The sequence below is a fragment of the Phaenicophaeus curvirostris genome, chromosome 4 (genome assembly GCF_032191515.1).
Source record: "Phaenicophaeus curvirostris isolate KB17595 chromosome 4, BPBGC_Pcur_1.0, whole genome shotgun sequence".
In the NCBI taxonomy this organism is placed as follows: Eukaryota; Metazoa; Chordata; class Aves; order Cuculiformes; family Cuculidae; genus Phaenicophaeus; species Phaenicophaeus curvirostris.
Window position 1 is genome coordinate 15,557,001 of NC_091395.1, and position 20,576 is coordinate 15,577,576.

Below are 20,576 nucleotides of genomic sequence, written 5' to 3' on the forward strand. Positions count from 1 at the left end.
CCACTCTGCTGTCCCGGGGGGTAAAAGAAGAAGAATTCACACCTGGATGAAATCCCTTGCCTGCCTGATATCTCTCACCAAAGTAGTAGCCATGACTGCAGGATGTGCTGTGTTTCCCAGTTTCTTGTCCTGAGCGCTGACAGTACATGCAGTCAGACAAGACCACTGGGATTAGTTCATTTTTATAGAGCTTCCAAACCTGTCACTTGACAGCAAAGGTCTGATTCTCAGGGATTCATTGGTATGCAAAGAAGCTTGTTTGCAGTTTGCACCAGGCTCTTCTCCAGAACCATGCATGCTCCATCTGTGCTGATAACACAGTGTTCTTTGGCACTGCAAACTGGAGGAAGCCAGAAAGTGAATTCATTTCATTACCCCAGACATTAAGTGAATGACAAAGCGCTTTTATATTATATGCTGCTGTCAGTTCAGTGCCACCTGTAAGACTTTTTCTTTTCCTTCCTTTATTTTTTCAAACAGGCTGTCTTTTCAGAAATGATAAGACATCAGGCTGGAGGACCTGCATGTCATATCAATCTGTCATAATGACCTTGCTAAATATTAATTTATGATATCTTACTTTAATCAATATTAACAGCACCCTGAGGTTCTCCATTAGTGCACATAAACCTGCCTGTATCTTTTAAAGTATCATAGCAAAAGACTCTTTTTAGAAATGCAAACAGGGATTAATAAAAATCTATAACAGATTCTGATGGTTGTTTTTCTGTGTTGGAGTTAGGCTCGATAAACAATTACCATCTTTCGCTATTGACCATAGGAAGAATGACATATCACTCAAAAAGTCTTGATTAAATGTATTTGATATTAGAAGCTGTTTTTCAGTTTTGCACTTACTGGCTTAGCTTGGGCGTGCAGGTCTGGCAGGCAAATTTTCCTCTTTGCCATTAGTGGTATCCAAATTAAATAGACTTAGGTTGCCAGTGGTTCAGTAGCAGCTGGAAGAGTTTACTGGGGATTCCAGCATCTGCTTTCAGTTATTTTTTAAAATTAGAAACACTTTCTGTCATTCCCAAGATTCGTGTATTTGAAGTAGGAAGAATACAGGGGTATCAAGACAAGGTAAAATACTGAACAGAAAAAAAGTTAGGGTGCAAGCGGGTGCTCTTCTTCTGATGGTTTGTTGAAAGCGGTCCTATCTGTGCTCTTTATCTATCTGTCCTCAGAGAAGACTAAAGAGCGTTTCTTTTTTATATACAGCAGTACAGAGAATTTAAAATGACTGATTAATCCTTTGTCTCTGGATATACTCTTGGATACCCTTTCATATGAAAGGTCTTTTCAAAATCATAAAAACCTTATATTAACTTTCTGTATTTTAAAATGTTTGATAAGATTTCAAAGTATTTTAAGCTACTTTTCATTGACTGTGAGGTTCACAGTCTGAAAGGCCCAAAGTGCAAAATAAGTCTTCCAAATGGTAACCAGGGACATAATTGCATGTAGTTTTGTCTTTCTTTCAGAATATTTTCTATAAAATTTGGGAAAGGATTTAGAGTCAAGAGAGTATAAGAAGACCAATATGTGCTTTTCTAATATTACGAATGTATAGTTTTTAATCTTTACTATAAAAATCTAGTGAAACCAAGTCTTCTGTAAAACAAGGCTCAATAATTAAATGTACAATTCTGTTTTTTTTTTTTAAAAAAAAAGTTAATTTTGCAATTAACTTAGTCCTTGAAGTTACTTGTAACTAGAATTGTGCTATGGTGATGTACTTTGGAGCAGTAATCTTGTCTGAATTTGAAGTGAAGCATTTGGTAAGGAAAACACTCATTACATTTCATGGGGAAATGTTAAATTAATCTGGTAAACAGGGATGCAGAATTAAGACTTCCAGTGCTGTGGAAATCTGTTATAAGCAATTCAGAGTGTATTGTCAGCCATCAAGAGGCTCAGTTCTTGAAATGCATCAGGGACCATTTCCTGTTTGATCTATGATCTGCGTTATAGATCTGATGTGACTCATTTCATACAAGCTGCCTACACGGATTTCGTATAAGCGGCTATACAGGTCGGCTTTCGTACAGACCCTTCCTAGTGGTGAAGTGACTGTTAAGGGCTTGGAATTTCTACTGATGAGTTGAGTTTTGATTTCTGATACTGCCCAGTGTGAAAAATGCGAGACATTATATGTTGTAGAAGATGACTTTCAGATAGCTCTGCCTTTGCAAAGCCAGCAGCTTTCAAAATAATTGCACTTAATGCCTTATTATTTTATATACAGTAAATGACAGTATTTGTACGCTGCTACTGTGGGCATATTGCATATGAAAGCAGAGAGCCTCCTTCTAACCTAGTTTAGTGAGCTGGACTGTTTTATAAACTCTAGCTCCCTTATTGTCAGAAAGATATGCATAAAATTTAAAGCTGATCTGTCAAAAGCAGTTCCATAGATGTGCAAAGTTATTTTTATATGTGTATAGTTGCCATTCAGTGCACAGTGGCTGCTATGTGAACAAGTCACGTGGCAACTAGTAGAGTAATTTTTGAAATTCTGGTTGAAGTTCCAGTTCGTATAATGGCCTGGGATGTTTGAAGTAGAGAGAAAAGTGGAGTGGGAACAGTGAAATATGATGGGGTGGTGGGGCGCAGAGCTATGTGGGGCAACTGTCAAACCAAAAGTGAAAAGTTGTCTTTAAGTCTTGATGGCTTCCATGGTCAAACTAGGAATTGTTTGAGATTGGTAGCAGGGCCAAATTTTGCAGTGTTTATTTTTTTTTTTGCGAAGAGATATTAAAATATTTCAGCAATACCTTCTATTTTTTTGTTTTAATAGGCTTGCTTTGGAATTCAGATGCTTGTTATTTTTCTCCTGAAATTAATCAAAAAAATTCACATGACTCTGTGCATCTTTTGACTGTAAAGGAGGCTGATGATTATGAAGCAGTTATTTAAAAACTGGATATTACATAGTGGTTTAGTAACAAAATGCCCATAGAATTCATGAGTTTCTGATGTGATGGCAGGTTTTTTAATTAATTCATTTGCAAGGTTTTCTTCTAAAAAAAAAGAGAATTTGAACACAGAAACAGCTAGCATGATAAAAAGAGGAAAAAAAGAAACTTTTTCCTGAGACAAAATTCAGTATTTTGGGTAATGGTTGGGTAGTAAGAATTTGGTAGAAAATATTATCTGACTTGTATTTCAAAATGAGATTTAAATAATTGATATAATGAGGGAGAATATTCAGTTACAGAAGTAATTGGCACAGCCTTTAGAACAGAATTATTTAGTCCCAGTAAAAGGACTGCACCTTTAATCAAGGATCCTAATTTGATTTTTTCAAATGTCTGTCGTTTGTCTGACAAGCAAAGTAACAAATGAATTCTGAATTGTATGAACTAGTCAACATGTGATCTGTGTCACCTAATGCTGTAGTTTACTTCAGTGATGGATGGAAACATGTAGCAGTAAAAATAATAGAAGCTCAAGCACATGAAGTTACCAAATACATTGGGCTAGTTTGGCTAGACAGATTTGATCTTCTTGTGTCAACTAGCCGTTGCTTCCTATTTTGAGACTAAAAGGGGTTTTTTTTGTTTTTGATTGCAAAACATTCCAGTGTGTTGTGTTATTTACTCTGTTCTGTTAAAAAATCTTTCACCTGATGGGTCATTCAGGCATAATCACTCTTCAGTTGGATCTGTCTTGTTCTAAGACTCTACCCACTAACCTGGTGAAAGGTGGAAGGAGTTATGTGAACTTGACAAGCAAGCATTTTGCCATATTGCCTAAAACTGATGAAATAACAGAAAGATTCAGGCATCTTGTAGAGTAAACTTACAGATAGAGAAGAGTCCTAGCCTTGAAGCACCTCTTGAAGGTTTTCGCACAGTAAGAGGGTCATACTGCACTTTGGCTATTTTTGTCAGCAGTCCAAAATAACAGTTTATGAGCAGAACTATGGAAAGAATTCAAAATGATTTCTCAGTGTAGTTGCATTTTGAATAATGAAAGAAAAGAGGAAAAGATAAGTTATGCTTATTGGGTCTTTTTTCTAAATTGTTTTTGTACATCCTTCTGTGTTTGTGTACATCTTTCTGTTTAATTAAAGGTGTGAAAAGATATCAATTGCTATAGAGATCTTTTTACATTAAAATGATTTTCAACCCTTCGTTAACAAAAAATCGGCAGTAATACTTCTTAAAACAAAATATGGAAATAGAATTATGAAGAGATTTGGATGTTAAGTCTTCTTAGAATTAACTAATAAGCAAGATGTATTACTTCTGCATTCCTGTGAACAAATACGTAATGATCAAATTCAATATGTTGCTGTTCACGTAGGGCATACTGATTTAGAATTCCCTTTTTCTCATGTTCCTCTTATCTTTGTGATATTTTCTAGATGCAAAAACTTGCAATGAAGTTGACCTGGAAAACTCTGTAGATTGGGAAGTGAAGACAATTACTAGTGCTATGAAGCAATATCTGCGGTAAGCCTTTCTGTCTCTATTTTTATTTTTAGAATATGAATTCTGTATTCTAATTCCTCTATGCTGTGTGTTAAGTTACATTAGTAACTTTTTCCTATATTTTGCAATAGAGGTTTATTTTGTGCAAATACCTTGTTTGTTACTTGTCCTGGAGGAAGAAAAATAATTTGGCAATGCTAGTATTTGTGTTCATATGAGACAAGCCCCAAAACATCTTAAAGTTAGATATCTAAGCATTTCACTGATGGTTCAGAAATCTGAATTTCACTTGCTGAGAGTCATTATTGGAAGTCAGCTCAGATTGTTAAAGGATTTTTTGCCTTTTTGTGTTTTAATGTGGTAGAATGAAAAGAGAACAGGTTCTGAAGTTTTCCTTATTTCCTTCCGGTTCTTGTCCCGATCTTCCTGGTGCAATATTCATAGTAGCTGGAGTATTACAAGTAAGGATTTTAGTTGTGTACTCGGTTCAAAAGGCTTGCCAGTTCCTCATCAAGATATTTTAATAAATTGCCTAAGGACAGAGAATGTAGAATTTTCATGCATCTCTCATAGTGTAATACAAGTACAGTATCTGCTGCTTTTATTAAATATCCAACCACTGTCAAAGAATGATGAAGAACTATTATCAAGATAGAAATCTCTCTTATGAGTGTAGGAAAGAATAAAAAAATAACTGTAGGAAAGCAAAAAATGTGGACACAGTGAAGTATTTCCTGTTTGCAGTATTTCCCAGCTGAGTGTTTACTGAAATATTTTGTAAGCATCGGTAAAGTTGACTTAGTAAATTAGTTTTTTTTATGCTAATATTTTAATTCTGATTTCCATTATTCAGTACATTTTTTCATTGGTGACTAAGGTTTTCAATTTCAGTTTTTCCATTTGCAATGCATTAGAATTTTGGTTTGTGGATGACTGCTGTTCAGCAAACTTAACTGGTTTAGGCCCTTTATTTCTTTACAGTAAGGCATCTACTAGTGATTAATTGTATTTTAAAACACCAATGAAGAATTAATTGCATGGTATATGTGTACAATCTTCATCTGAGAAACAATCTTGCTGTTGTAATTTGGAAAGGTGCCTTATGATAGACTGGAAGACCACTTCAGCTCATGGAAGGTGAATGCATATATTTAGTATTATTTCCCTGATAATAACAGGTTTTCCATACACACTGGAGGTCATTGAATTCAAGGGCTGCTGTAACAAGGGTTGTTTCCAGTGTAAGGATTATATTACTGAGTGTTAAGAAGGTTTTCTGCTTAGAGTAAATACAGATAGAAAAGAATATAGTTAATTTCATTGTGTCGTTGTTTTACAGAAGCCTTCCAGAGCCGCTGATGACATACGAGTTGCATGGAGAATTCATCATTCCTGCCAGTAAATATATGACTGTAGTTCAAATAGAAATCTTTTCTTACAGTACTGTTGTGGCCTTAGGAGCAAGCTGCAAATGTAATTTGAGAAAAATTCTTCAACCCAGTAAAAATATAGGAATAAGAAATGTTTTAAAAATGCGTAGTTTTTCACCAATGTTCAGTTGTAGTATGTGTCGCATACGACCTATCTATTGGCAGGTGAGCTTCTGAAAGACTTAGCGTAGCACAGTTTTTACTTTTATGGAAAAGCTTATGGACAGGCATTGTAAACATTCATTCTTATTTTCTTAATCACATAATGATAAACATCTACTTAGATTGTCATTTTTTTCTTCCATTTATAAAGAGTATGAAGCTTAGTAAAAGAAAATTCACTAATTTGAGCTCATTTGAATCCTTAAAGCACAGCTGCCTGACCCTTGTTTTCTGTGCCTTGTTAGCTCTGTGGAGCTGGCTTGAATGTTCCTTGTATATTAGTAGGAGAAAGGAAAGAGCAGGCCAGATTACGCTATGGCAGTTCAAATACAGACTTGGAGAAGACACAACAGCATTTGTAGTTCAGCTGTGTGGTATCTAATGTACATGGAATTTTTTTGGAAGAGGATGGAGGGAAACTGTGTAAGAAAAGTTTTGGCAAAGTATCAAACAGATATTTAGCTGATTTTCTCTCCAGCCTGTAGCACTTCTGGCAAACTGTGGAAAGCAAAATTAAAATAAACTTTCAGACAATTGCTTTATCTTCTTCAGATTGCTGTAATGACTTTCCAGGACTGCAGAATGTGTTCACTTATGGTCCTTAATTCAAAATGAGAATTAGCCCATGAAATTCATTGCCAAAGCACATCTCAGAGGCCAAGTGCTTAAACAAAATTCAACATACTTAGCTAGATGGGTAGTCTGCCCATTTGTATTGCAAAGTATGAAAATAATTTCTTGACCTATGAAGTTTTGCCAGGAGTTTCTTGCTTTATTTTCTTTTCTGTATTTTGTGGTCTTGCAATAAAGGAATTTAGTTGAAGTTACATTTTTTTTTTTAATAGTACAGTGTTCATAAGGAGTAAATGATTTCTTAGAAGGGTTAATTCTATGTAGTGGTGAGGGAAATTTAATCAACACTGCAAATCTGAGTTACGGTATACTTAAAAATAGGTAGTCAGTGTTGTTTCCTATGTAGCCTATAAAAAAACCAACATCACCGGGAATAGTAAGGAATATCCTTTTCTCTGAAACTATTAGGGGGCAGAAAAAAGGAAAGCCAAAATTAAAAGGTTGTCCTTTCAGTTTTCCTTTCTTTATACATCTCAGTGCAGATGGAAACTATATACGCTTTGGCTGTGTCTTGTGATTAAGCTACTTAGCCGTCCTTTAAGTAGAATTTGTGATTTCACATATATGTAAAATAGTCTTGCATTAAAGAAGGTTTGTTTTTTTCTGACTGTCTGAATTTTGATTAGCCGGCTAGAAGCTAAACATTTTGCATTTTGGTAGCTTTTTTTCTTGTAATCTGTGCAGGGGTGTTCACTGCAAAAGAATAAAAATCCAGCCTTTAAATCTCTAGCAATATACAAAGAAAAAAAAATCTATAGCAATATATACAGAAGGAACATGGTGGTATTTCATATGAAATACACTTAAGAATTGAAGTTGCCTTAGAGTAAACTGGGACCTGATGAGTTGTCCTGGTGTCAAAACTTCTTGCGTTCAAAGTAGGTTCTAAATTTTTCTGTTTATGTACCTTGTACTAAGTATTATTATACAAGAGAAATACTACTGCTTCTCTCATTGTAACAACTGCTGAGACGTAATTTTGTGATTTAATACAACTTTGAGAACTAGGAAGAGGGATTATTGTCATCTTTTACAGATTCTTGTTTTCATCTATGAGCTAGTGAAGCCTGTAGGGGCCAAAATTATTCAATTCAACATGCAACACAAAAATAAAAGGATCCTAACTTTTATTCCTGTACTGTACTAGACAGGGATAGTGATGCTGCTGTTATTTAGGGGCCTTTGTCACAGTAATCACACTCAGTAGGCTTTTTGCATGATTATTCTTCTGTGTCTTCAGACATCATAGATTTTGTGAGCATATGAATCTTTTGCATGCGTTGTCTTACACAGTTCCCAGTGCAAAGTAGGATAAATGCGGTATCATTAACTGCATAGTACGAACTAAACTGAATTTTAATGATGAGGACAATCAGTTAATGATGCTAAAATGTAAAGTAGTACAGTTCCACTCCGTGGCACCCAGTAACATCATTCCTCACCTTGCAGTATTTTCATAAGCAGGTGAGTCCAATGCAGCAAAACAATAACTACATCTGTCGGTTTTTAAAAACAGATGAACAAAAGCATCCTTTTGCAGGTGGATTGAAAGATGAGTTTACAAAATAAGCAAATAAGCACATAATTCTAGAACAAGTTTATTTGTGAAAACAAAGCACATATGTTCAGTGTTGCTATGTTTGGAGATACACAAGCAGTGAAGCAAAAGGTGTGCAGTATGCTTCCTTGCAGGGGTGGGAGAGGCTTTGTGTTTCTGTGCATTTTACTGAGTTCTCACTTTTTTTTTGAGATGGTTTTTTATTTCTCTGTCCCATAGAAAGTGGGAGTCCTGAATCTCGTGTTAATGCTGTTCACTTCTTGGTCCATAAACTCCCAGAAAAGAACAAAGAGATGCTGGAAATTCTGGTGAAACATTTAGCGAAGTAAGTGTTACGACCTACTTTCCAACCTTGTCAGAACTCTTGCCCTTACCTTTGTTTGACTGCAAAAGGCCTTAGTTAAGTGTGGCTGGAGCTGAAGCCCATCGCGATGCTGTCATACACAATACCAAGAACCAAACGTGCAAAAGCAGACAAGACGTTTGACTCATGCTGTGTATATTTTGGCGGGAAAGGCAGAAATCTAATCCATTAATGAAGCCATATAAGTATTTACTTTAGCAGTCCTGCCAGCAGTTGAGGGGTTGATTGAAGTGAGAAAGGGAACATTATACTTTCTTTTTGCAAACTCTGGCAAAGGGAATAGCGGAGAGCTGTTAGCAAATTTAAGTTGGTTTCACACTTGCCCTGGTCCAAGGCTAAGTGTATTTTATATATTTAAGTTCAGTAAGAGGCTGCGTTTGTTTTTAAATTGCCAGAAGAATGCCTTTTCTGTTTTCCAGAGTAAGACTTTATTTGGAGAAACTTTGCACCAAACAACCTTCTAACACATTGATTAAGGAAATGTAATGTTTTCATTTGTAGACTGCAGTTTCCAAAAGAAATGGAAATTTTTCATAACCTATTTCCTGTTTTTTCCTTCAATTCTTTTCAAAAAGTGTTTCAAAGCACGCCAAGAGGAATCTAATGACTGTGGCAAATCTAGGGGTAGTATTTGGACCAACCTTAATGAGGCCACAGGAAGAAACTGTAGCAGCCATCATGGACCTTAAGTTTCAGAATATTGTCGTTGAAATCCTGATAGAAAATCACGAGAAGGTAAGCTTTGATACATCTCTGTGTTTCTGAGCATTGCCTAAAATGATCGGCTAGGCTCAATGGGTAGTGCTGGAGTAAGTACGATGTTACAAATAGCTTAATTCTAAAGAATATTCTTTATACAGTGTATCCTTTTGGCTGTTTATACTCAATAACTATTCCTGTTCATAGGTAAACTGACATTTCAGATTGCATATTTCCTGGCAATAGCAGTGCTTCTGTGTGTATAGTACACAAATAGATTTTCCTTATGATATTTGCATGTGTTTTTTTTCTGAGCAAAAGAGACAAGACTGGAAAAGAGAAAGCCCAGGCTCACTTTTTAGCTCTTCCACTAAGTACTTTGATCAGGGTCTGAATTCATTTTTCTGTGCCTTCACTCTTCTCAGACTTCACAGAGTGAAAAGAAGACTTTACTATACTCGTAATTTTGTGGGTAAAAAGTGTTATGAGAGTGCCAGATATTAACATTTCCTTTGTTTTCAGCAGAATGGGTGTTATTTTAAGACTTTGTATTTGAGGTAATACTGAAAATAGAAGCTGCTGCCGTGGCAGCTGTTGGTTACTGAGGTGCCTTACACTTACAAGGTGCTGTCCAGAATATTGCTGCGTGTAATCTGGGATCTGAAGTTTAAAAAGAACAAAAAGAAGTCCTTTAGTGGTCTTTTTGTTCGGGTACTCCTTTGGGAGTCCCTCATGTCTAAGCTGTCTTCTGGGACTGAGTACTTGGGCTACTTTGCTTGTACTGGGAGGATGGGCAGCATCTCCCTCACTCTGGTTGCCAAAAAAAGTACTTTGGAAAAATTCCAGGATGTGCTTTTTCCTCTCTTCTTTCTTAAACACGCCAAGCATTGGAATAGTTATTTCTTCTAAAGGTTAACAGTGTTGAAATTGGCTATCTAAGTCAAGTCTTATCTACTCTAAATAATCTCTCTCTCTCTGAAGTTTCTCTGACGGTGTAATTGTGAACGATACAGGCTGGGCAAAGCTTCTGTTGGCATAGCTGTATCCACACGGTGGATTTTGTTGACTTAGGGTGTAATGCTGCCCTCATACACACATTGAGCAGATACAGCATTGTTCTATTAGAAAAATACTGTGCTGCAGATGTGGCTTATGTTCTAAGTGATATATACTCCAAGAGCTGCAAGCCATGCTGTTCATTTTGGACCTTATAAATGAAGGTAAACTTGCAGCAAGCTCGCAATTTTGAAGCTATTGCAATGACCACAGAAATTTAAGAAATTGAAGATATCGCTGAGCAGAACCAGGGTGTTTTAGTAACATATGGAGGTTGAAGTTGAGTTATGCTTATTCTGATCACTATATCACCATGGATTAGCACCATCTTATTCTTATGCCAGCTCAGTCACATGTGTTTAAAAACTGGACATCAAGTTCATGTTTGAAACATTAGTTGTAGTGGCCTTTCTTGCACCTCTGAAAATGTAGAGAAGCAGGGTATGGAAAGTACATCAAAATGATACTGTGTCATTTTCCACAATTTCTTGGTTTTATGCTTTCTTTAGAACTCAAAGGCTATAGTTTTTTTAAGGGATTTGTTATTTCGCAGTCATTTCTAACAGTGAACTTGCCATCAGTGGTCTGCCTGCAGCAACCTCTCCCACGCTAGAGCTGCTTCCAAGATGGAAGGAAGCCCCAAGTGTCACCTCTGTGTATTTATAGCAGAGGGAACGGAGAGGTGTGTGTTAAGGCATTACAAAAATCTTATAGTCAAATTGAATGTGTTGCTTTTACAAGTGAGGGCTCTTCGTGTAGAGCAGTCCAAGGACCTACTTTTAATGTAAAGCAGGCTTATTCTCAGTCTAATGTTCATTTATACTTTTGGTTTGAGTTTCTATGCATTTCAGACTTTGTAAGAGTCTTGCATTAGGTATTTTCATTCATAGCCCTTATATTTATACTTACATAGCCCTTTTAGTTGTATTTTTACATTCTGTCAATGATCATTATGTCTTGTGTGGATAGCTTCATTAATGGAGATCTACAATTAGTTTTTAAGAGGAGATGTGTTTAATTGGGTTACTAACTTTGAAATCCTTGTGCCGTCATTTCACTATCATCACTCTGCTGAGTCCTAATTAGAGAATTTCTATGCAATTTATATGTGGAAACCTGGATATGGGGACTGGCGCTGAGTGAAGAATATCATGCTTAGTGCATAAGCGGCTTTTTTTAATGTTGTTATGTACATTTATTTCCTAGCTAGAAACCAATCAGTACTGCTTTCACCTTGTTTACAAGCTGCATACCTATTTCCAAACCATGGCTGTGAACCAGCTGATCTTCACTTGGAAAGAAAAAACCAAAAATTATAGCTAGGCTGAGGCAGTATTTAACCCAGCACCCTCTGAACCACCTGCTGTTGGAATGGAGACCAGTCCAGAGGAAAATCAGACCTGTGAATTTTCTTGCTTCCTCCTATTGTATAGCTACAGGGGAAGGTCAGATAGATATGCCAGGCAAAGTAGAAGCATGATCAGCTTTGATATTAAATGATCTCTTTATAGTTTTGCCTGGAATGTACATATTTTGTGCTATCTGGGCTGTGTGCACTAGCACTCGTTTCCCTTTGCTTTGCAGGTCTTTAATGTCATTTCATATTTGGCTGCCTTGTCCCCATCTTGCTTGCCATATCTGTCTGGTCTCCCTTGATTTCCATGTTCCATATCTTTCCCTTCACTAAACAAGCATTGAAGAATTCATGTTTGTGTCTCATTATTGTGTTCATTTTACTTTGAAGCTATGCCTTGCATTTGTGCTGCTTTTCTTGAAGTAACAAACTCCAGGACTTACTGTGGCTCTGCCTGTGCAATGCCTGGAACAGTCTTTGCTTGGCCTTCAGGTAATCCTCTGATGAAAAGTGGTAGTGAACTTGGACGCAAAAAAAGGCTTTGATTTTTCTTCTTTTCCTCCTCTCCCATGTGAGTTTCAAGGGAGTAAATTAATTTTTGTTCCCTAAAGTTTAAAACTGGAAATCTTGGGCATCTCAGCTCTTCTGGTCTTTCTTTCTGAGTTGCGGTGAGGAAGAAGGGCAGTCCCCTCCGTAGCAGAATGAAGACCATGCATGTGTTCATCTTGCTGTTTGTTATAATGTTTTGGCATCTTGTGGGAATGAATGTCACCATTCAAAGGGCTTATTTGTTTGCCATTTAGAGATGCCTCAGTGGTAATGTGAACCATTTTGGTTTCTCAGTTCCCTGAACGTTATTTTAAGAGAGGAGGGAAAAAAACCCAGGATAAAAAAGAAATTCAAGAAGTGAAAGAAGATGAGGGAGGAGGCTGGAATAAAAATCTCAGTGGGACTGGAATATTTAAACCAGCATATGGGGGAGGAAAGAATAGTGAGTACAAATAGCAAGATTGTAAAAACAGAAAGAAGACAAATGTTACGGTGAAAAAAAGAGTAGAAGAAAAAAGAGAGGGTCTAGACAGAAGTCCGTAATGGAGACTGGGAAGGCAGTGTGCTAAAAAGGAATAGGCATCGTAAAAGATACCTTTTCTAGAACTCAGACAACCTATGGACAAATTCTCTCAAAGACTTTAATTCTGAAAAACTCAATAGTTCCTATATATAAGACACTGTATAAGACACTGTTTCCACTTGGTTTTCTGTATAAATCTTTTTATAAAGGACAAAGATTTTACATACTTACAACAAAATGTATCTTTGTTTTAGTTTCATTTTGTTCAAAACAGTTTTATGGAGAAATAATATTTTATGAAATAAAAATGTTTTAATTCTTCTGACTTCGGGCACTTTTATGATTTTTTTTTAAACTACAAGGAAGAGAAGAATTTAATACTACTGTGCTCTTAAGCCAACATCAACTTCATGTAGTAATACTTGGAAAATCTTTAGTCTTAAAACATATCCTGTTGCATAATACATGCAATATTCATGAAACAGAAGAAATGGAAGCAGGTGAAGTCAGTTTTCCATTTGAGAGTATGAAGTGGCACAGTCAGGCGGGGCACTTGTCTTCACTTAGCAATCACTGTATGTTTAAAGCAGTTCTGTTGCAGGTAAATGCTTAAAGGGCATCCATCCATTAGGGCAGAGTTTGCGAAGAGTCATGAGCTTCAGTTCAGGAAGGTATTCAGCATGTGCATAACTAGAAGCATATAACTGCTCAGAAGTGTTATTGAAACTATTCCTGAGCTTCGTTCGAATTACATGCCATAAAGATTGGCTGAGTCTAAAGCAGAAATGGCAGCAGGCACCACAAAGAAATTCATCATGGTTTCTGGTAGAAGTCACAGCAACTATTTAGTTCTATAGTGTGTGCAAACTGTTGAAACCCTTTCTGTGCCCTGTAGATAGTAGAAAGCCCTTCCATGTGAGACACCCGCACGTGGTGTGATAAATAGACCGCAAACCTTTCTTATTTTTTGGCTTGTTTGTTGAAAAAAATAGAGTTTTTCTAAATCCTTATGTAGTTTATGCATAGTAAGAAGACTGTGTATCAAATCTTCACTCACGCTTGTGACTGCAGTTGACGTTAAAAGGAACTGAGTCTGGTTCAGTATGTGGATTGCTACGCTGTTAGGCTGTGTCCAAAAGAAACAAAATGTGTACTGTGAGTAGCCATACTAGAATAAAAAAGAAAATCAAACCAGAAATCATATTCGCAGTGGTAGAAGTGGTCTGCCTTGATGTTGCCCTATGAATAGGCATGTACAAGCAATATGGAGACAGATTTCTGCTGTCTTGATTTGCCTACATAATTCCAACTTAATTTTGGGAGGCTTCCCTCTACTTTGTAGTTAATTTCCAACTGATAAGGATCTCATCTTCTACTGCTCACAGACCACGTTTATAAGTAAGTAAACAGCAATGATGATAAGGGAGTGGAATACAGTTGACTAATATTTGCTTCAGTGTTGATGGTCAAGGTGCTGTGCTTGCATCTGTGCAGGAGTCAGGGGCAACATCCTTATGGAAAATAGTAAAATGGATGTTTGTAAAACATTTTTTTGTTAGTGAAAGAAAATATTCTGTGAAATGCTGGAGGGGTGTATAGAAAGGAGAAAAGTTGTTGCATTCTTGAAGAGTTAAAAAAGTAAATTCTTATGCAGAAGCTGTGTGACATGAGACTTATTCTTCATTGCAGCTTTCAGTGGTTAGTGAAGTATTGAATTTACGAACTTTATTTTATTTATATTGGCTAAACTCACCTGAATGCCATTCTGTTTGATCGTTGCTCGTGGATAATAGTGCAATATATTCTTGTGGTTTTTGTATGTACTCTCCAGAATTTTACTAAGCTTTTGCCTTACCAGAAGGGTTAGTGTATTTCAGATCATTTAACAGATTTTTGATTAGGCAAGATGTGGTAGTCTACTGATAATACTTCATTTCCAATATTTTCACGTGCATGCTATTTACACTAATAAAACTGCAGTACTTCTTTGCAGAGGGTGCTGAGTATACAAATGACAAATGTGTTCTTTCCCTCTCAAGGCCCTACAGTGATAATGTAAGATTAAGAAAATGTATTTTGATCAAAACAACAGAAAACATTGTACAAATCAATGATGATATAAATTCTTGTAATGGCTGTAGGAAAGTCTATGGAGAAGAAAATACTGGTTAGGCTGCCCGGTTGGCTGCCTTTGGAACGGTGTCATTTCCAAAGGTCTTGACTTATCATTCTGATGCCTTGTACAAGGACAATGTGGTAGGGGGTAAAATATAGTTTTTCTCCATATGTGGTTATTTATATTTCTGTTCATATACTTTGTATGAAACTAGGTATGACTGCGTATATATATATATATATATGTATTTGTGTGTGTACAAATGCCTGTCTATGTATATTTATTACAAATGAAGGGGAGATCATGTTTACCTGTGATGTGCTTGGCCATGATTGTTGCTTTTGCTGACTCCTGACTTAGGTTTGTAAGTGCTGCCTTTTATCTTCTCAAGAGTTTTCACACACGTTGCAAGAGAAAACACGTGCAAACATTCTCCTTCTGCATTATTTTGCATTTAGTAACTACGAGTATGTTATGTTTTAGAAAGGTAGGTAATTAAATTGAGTCTTTGATCTTTTCATTTGGAGATTTTTTTTTATTTTATTTTAAGGATTTCCTGTAACTAAACAAGATACACAAAGCTATTACGTTTGACTGTAATAGAGTAGGACAACCTTTTAAAAATATTCTCCTTGGTGTGAGTTAGAGTAGGTGAGCATAGAAGAGAAGGTGAATCTGCTGTTTCTGCTGGTGTGGTGGACAAATGTGTAGGTATTTCAAGCCTGGAGTATGGTTAACTCTCTCATTTCCTTCAGTGAATAAAATGGATTGCTTAATAGCTTTGAATGGGCTGCTATCAGGAGCGTCCTCCTCATGAATTGTTAAAAGGTGGAGCGAAATGTGATATGGTGGAAGCTGCAGCCTTTGAAGCTGCAGGCTTTGTATCAGGAGTGCTACTTTTAGAAAGGCTGAGTCAACAAACTCATAATTTGCAAGCAATCAAAGGACATGTTTTTAACCTTGGTATTTTTTTTTTTTTTATCCTTTCACAGCTGTCCTGGAGACTGTAATGTCATATTTTACAGTCTGCTTTTAGTTTCTTTATTAAAGCTCAAACGGGAACTACATGGTTCAAGGGTAGTCAGGCCAACTGAGTAGCTATTAGAGTCTCCAGATACTTGAGGTTTGTCTGAAAATTCCCTTGGTTCTTTTGTCACCCTCGTATTTTGCGGTTTGTCCAGATCCGTAGAAACAGTGTTTTGTGTGGTTATGGGTGGTCAAGTTGCTGGGCGGATAGTTTCAGCAAATGATATCTTTGCAATGAGGAAAAGGCTGTCTTGGATTTATTTATTTATCTACCTACCTATTTATTTATTGAGCTTTGTGGTTTGGCTTATCACCAAAGATATTTTCTGTTTCGAGTTTTGACTTATACCTGATCACTTTTCAGGCCGTGTTGTCTGTTGCACTGTCGCTTAATAGACTGTGCCAGGCAACATCAAGAGCATTGTTGATGCTTTTTGGTTGCTGGCCCTCTAGGGGCTTAGCTTCGGGTATTTTTCAACTCTTGATCTGATTCCCACCACCTCACCCCTTGCCAAATATAACAATTGTGAATATTGTATAAAGGTGTTTTGTGGTTTGTATTAGAATTCAAGCCTCAAAATCCAGAGCTTGGAAAATCTGCATCCTGTGCAACCTCATAGAAGCCAGTCCACAGCAAATCATATTTTACAGTGTATTGATGCTGAAGCACAAAAGTCAGGATAACTACTTCAAGGCAAGCATATCTCTATTTGAGTGAATGGAATGGTAACGATGGGGAGGTAAGTTATTCAGGTTTCTTATAAAGTTGTTAATTTTCATGGAAGATTTTGTAAACCTTTTTAAAAAATATTTAATGTGAATATTTAATATTTTAGAAATAATGAACTTGCATTTTGTAGACTGAAAACAGTTTCTATTTAGATGTCAAGAATTTCTAGTGCATGTATTTAATATTTGTTGAATCATGTGATTGAGAACCAGAAGAAGAAATAGATTGTGTTGACTAAAACCAGAAATGAAGCAGGTTGATCTAACATTGTCCACAATAACAAAAATTTCTAATAAGTAAACTCCAGTGACAAAGGATCGTTTTTTCAGCACAGTAGAAAACTTGTAAAATTGTTAGGATTGGCGCAGAAATCAATTTTGAAATAAAACTTTTGTACTTGGTCTCCAGAAGTTGATAATTTATAATTTCTATTATGATTAAACTTTTAATAGCTCCAATTAGCTTCTGTAGTCCCTTCAAAGCGGAAGAAAACAATCTAGAATTGTTCATCTTATTGAATGTTAAAAAATGGTTTACAGTTAGTGTACAATTAGTGGCTAGTGGTTACAAGTAGTGACTGAGCTACCACAATGTCTTTTAAGAGGTATTTTCACCTTGAACTTCCTGAAATGCTTGTATCTACAGTAAGATTATAACTTGCCATAAAAGATGTTGCTTTATGTTTCAAGAAAATGGCAGACAGAATGACACAAGCATTATCTTCATTATCTTAAGAGGAAAAAAAGGCTTAGAACGTCTGTCAGGGTTAGAGCACACTGTGAACCATGACTATGACTCTTATTCTGAGCATTTTTTTCTCTAGCTTAAATATGTTATTTTTTTTTTGTTTTATGCAGGTTGCTAGATCTAACCTGGATTTGGTCGGCATTACATTGAAAGGAAGCTAAGTCAAGAAAAGACAATGATGGTGATAAGTTTCTCTTGCACTATCCCATTAGATTCTACTTGATAAAATATTCTTTGATCAGCATATATTATAGCCAATTCTCATGGAAATATGAGTACCATAGCCATTAAATGTACAAGGGCAAGGCAGTATATGTGGCCATTGTTAAGCGTATTGTTCAATAAACATTAGTTAAAGTGTCTGTGTGCATTTTATTTACCAAGTGCAAATATGTATTGAAGGGAAACTACCCAAATAAAAACTTCTGCTGATGTTGTTTTGGGAAACACTGTCATCTAAAAAATATGATTTCATAGTAATGGAGGCTATACCACTAGCCAAATTTCAAAGAATTTGTAATGCCCTTGTACTTTTTAGCCTCTTTTGTATTAGACAGCGACTTCCGATGCTCTGATTCTTGTTTGTGTATTTAAAGGACATAGATGCGTGTTCTATGTGGTAGGTGCTATGAGAGGGAATGGGGGTTTTGTCTTGCAACAAAACGATGGCACAGCTTTAAGCTGTTAATGGGGTTTTTTTTTTATAAGTTTATCCTCATTAGCTATATTACTAAGCCTCTGTTTTTTTCTCCTCTCTTTTTCATCCCACTCTGTCCTTGCTGTTTGCCTCCCACTGATTTTTAGAGGAAATTTTAATTACCCCAGTGATACAAAGCAGACAGAGATGACCTGATGTCTGGGTCTCTTCCTAAAGTGATTCCTGGCAAACATACTGAAATTCATTAATTAGTTCTGCTTGAGACCAGAAAGAACAGATCAGTATTCTTTTGTAGCAGCAGAATCTAATCTGCATTTCAGTGTGCAACTATACATCTCGTCATAAACTCATAGAATAGGCCAAGTTAAATCCTCCCAGCCATGAGTTTTTTGAATTTCTAAAATCAGCTCTAGTAGGAGCTCAGAATCTAGAGTCCAACACTGTTGTTGCAGATTAAGGGGGATCTGGCAGAATTCCTTGGGCTGCTGCCATGTAGATCTGCTGGTAGAATGCACTATGAGAATATATTGAATTTGGCTCATTACTCTGAAGAAATGCTTCCATAGTGGTTGTGGGACACAGGTTGAGGGATTGGAATGATTCTATGTAGGGATGGTCTTGGGCTCACTGTTCTAGACAGAGCTGTTATTAGCGGTGTATATCCAAGATGGTTTGTGGTTTGTTTAGCCTTGTAAAGTATCTATTTTGTATTACTGCATTGAGAGAAATAGGTCAAACATAGCAGTCTTTTAAGTAGCTTGAGTCTCGTCTTCTTCTGTTGCAAATTTACACTCCAGGCTGGAAGACTTAAGCGCCACTTAAGTGCACCTTTGCGTTCTGTTTACCTGTAAGATCAGACCTAAACAACCATTTAAAATACTGGACTGTGTGGGATTGGACTGTCTAACAGTCAGATTTGTGTTTTGATAAAATTTTAAATGCTACATGTGTTAGTCTTCTCCCTGTGTGAATTGTTTCACTTGGTTTCCGCATTTGCCTCCAAGCAGGTCTATAGCAGGATGCCAGTGCTTTTGAGAACTAACTTGTAGAGAACAGATATTCTATAAATCTAATGCAGTTTGGCCACAGTCTCAAAAACTATGTAACACTGGATGTGACTGTGAAGTCCTTAACCTTTGAAGTTGGGTTAGTACATTTTTATTGCTTCTTGAATGAGGTAATTCAATGAGCAGACTTCAGTCTTGTCTTTATACAGGCATTAGTCTAAGTTGTGGTAGCTTCTGCAGTATGGATGAGTGATGGTGGTAGGTCTGACTTATACTTGAAGTGTTACTTTCTTGGAGCAGCAAAGAAATCTTTTATTAAATAGCATTGTTCCAATCCTGTTCTCCCATGGGAGGGTTTCCATCCAATTGAGTATGTATGGTTGCGTTGCCATGTATCTGGTAGTAAAAGCTTGCAATGCAAGAAGATATTCTGAAATTTAGTCAGAAATTTAGTGTGGTCCTGTGCTGTTGTGCAGATCAGTCAACACCCAGCAATGGTACTACCCTTTCAGCTGCTTACACAGTACATAGCGTGTGTACGATTTTCAATCCGTCTTCTGTGCATTTGCAGAGTGCTCCTGACAACATGTAACTCGCAGCAGGCATCTTTTATTGGCTGTGAAACATTTATACTTGAATGACATTCAAATAATTAATGACTAGGAGCAAATTTGAATAAAATCAAAACAAAAAAGCTGTTCTCCCCACTACTGAAATAAAGCACGTCTCCATCCCCCCTTTCTTGGGCAGGTGTTACAAAGCTTCTGTCAGTGCAGGAGACAAATATCCATTAGGACATGATGAAGAGTACTTGTCCATTTAAGTGCAAATAAGAAAGAGAAGCTGAATGCCATATGTGCACATCTTAGGGCAGAGGTTGACCTTGTGGCCCCTTTTCAGATGCTCACCTTTGCAAAATTGTGGTAAGAGCTGCAGCTTTGGCCTGCAACAGAAAGAGATTTCTGCTGCTCGAAAAGCAGGTCTATTTATGGATGGACTGTACTGGATTTTATTTTCCTGTTGAAAACACAAAAGAAAATACCAAAGTAGGGATGAGCAGAAACATGAGCTGCTTGAAAGAGCAAAACCGACCCCAAATAAACTTTTTTTTTGTGCAACATACGAGGGCAGGAAGTTTCCTGTTTCTTTTATGTAAAAATGAAAACCCTAGTGATCTTTCTAGTGGTGGTTATCCCTGTGGTTGTTTGGGGTTGATGTTTTTGTGTGTCTCGGATCCCTTGCAGGGCAGCTCGTGATACTTGGTGATTTTATTGCTGAGTATGACAATTAGTCTCAATTTGCTCTGCATGGGTAAATTTGCTCTGCATATAGTCTGGAGGTGACATTCTCTAGTGCATCTCTAAATACTTCTTCCAAGAATCTCATTCTTCTCTGTAGAGGCACATATTGAATGTGAGCACAAGGAAATAAGTGCTACAGCTTGTAACTTTGCATCAGAGAAATATGAGAGTGAGAGGATGGAGTTTGTGTGGACCCTTGCCTGGTACCAGTAACTGTGGAGAAC

At 36.7% G+C, this 20,576-nt stretch overlaps 1 protein-coding gene across 3 annotated transcripts in view; it reads left to right on the forward strand.

The window, feature by feature from the left end:
• ARHGAP10 (Rho GTPase activating protein 10) overlaps positions 1 to 20,576 on the forward strand; it is a 150,336-nt gene that overhangs the window by 88,266 nt on the left and 41,494 nt on the right. For all 3 annotated transcript variants that reach the window (XM_069855330.1, XM_069855332.1, XM_069855331.1), the window contains exons 15-18: positions 4,373 to 4,460; positions 5,779 to 5,837; positions 8,442 to 8,547; positions 9,162 to 9,321. In XM_069855330.1, the coding sequence (XP_069711431.1) occupies positions 4,373 to 4,460; positions 5,779 to 5,837; positions 8,442 to 8,547; positions 9,162 to 9,321 (413 nt within the window). The remainder of the gene's footprint in view (positions 1 to 4,372; positions 4,461 to 5,778; positions 5,838 to 8,441; positions 8,548 to 9,161; positions 9,322 to 20,576) is intronic.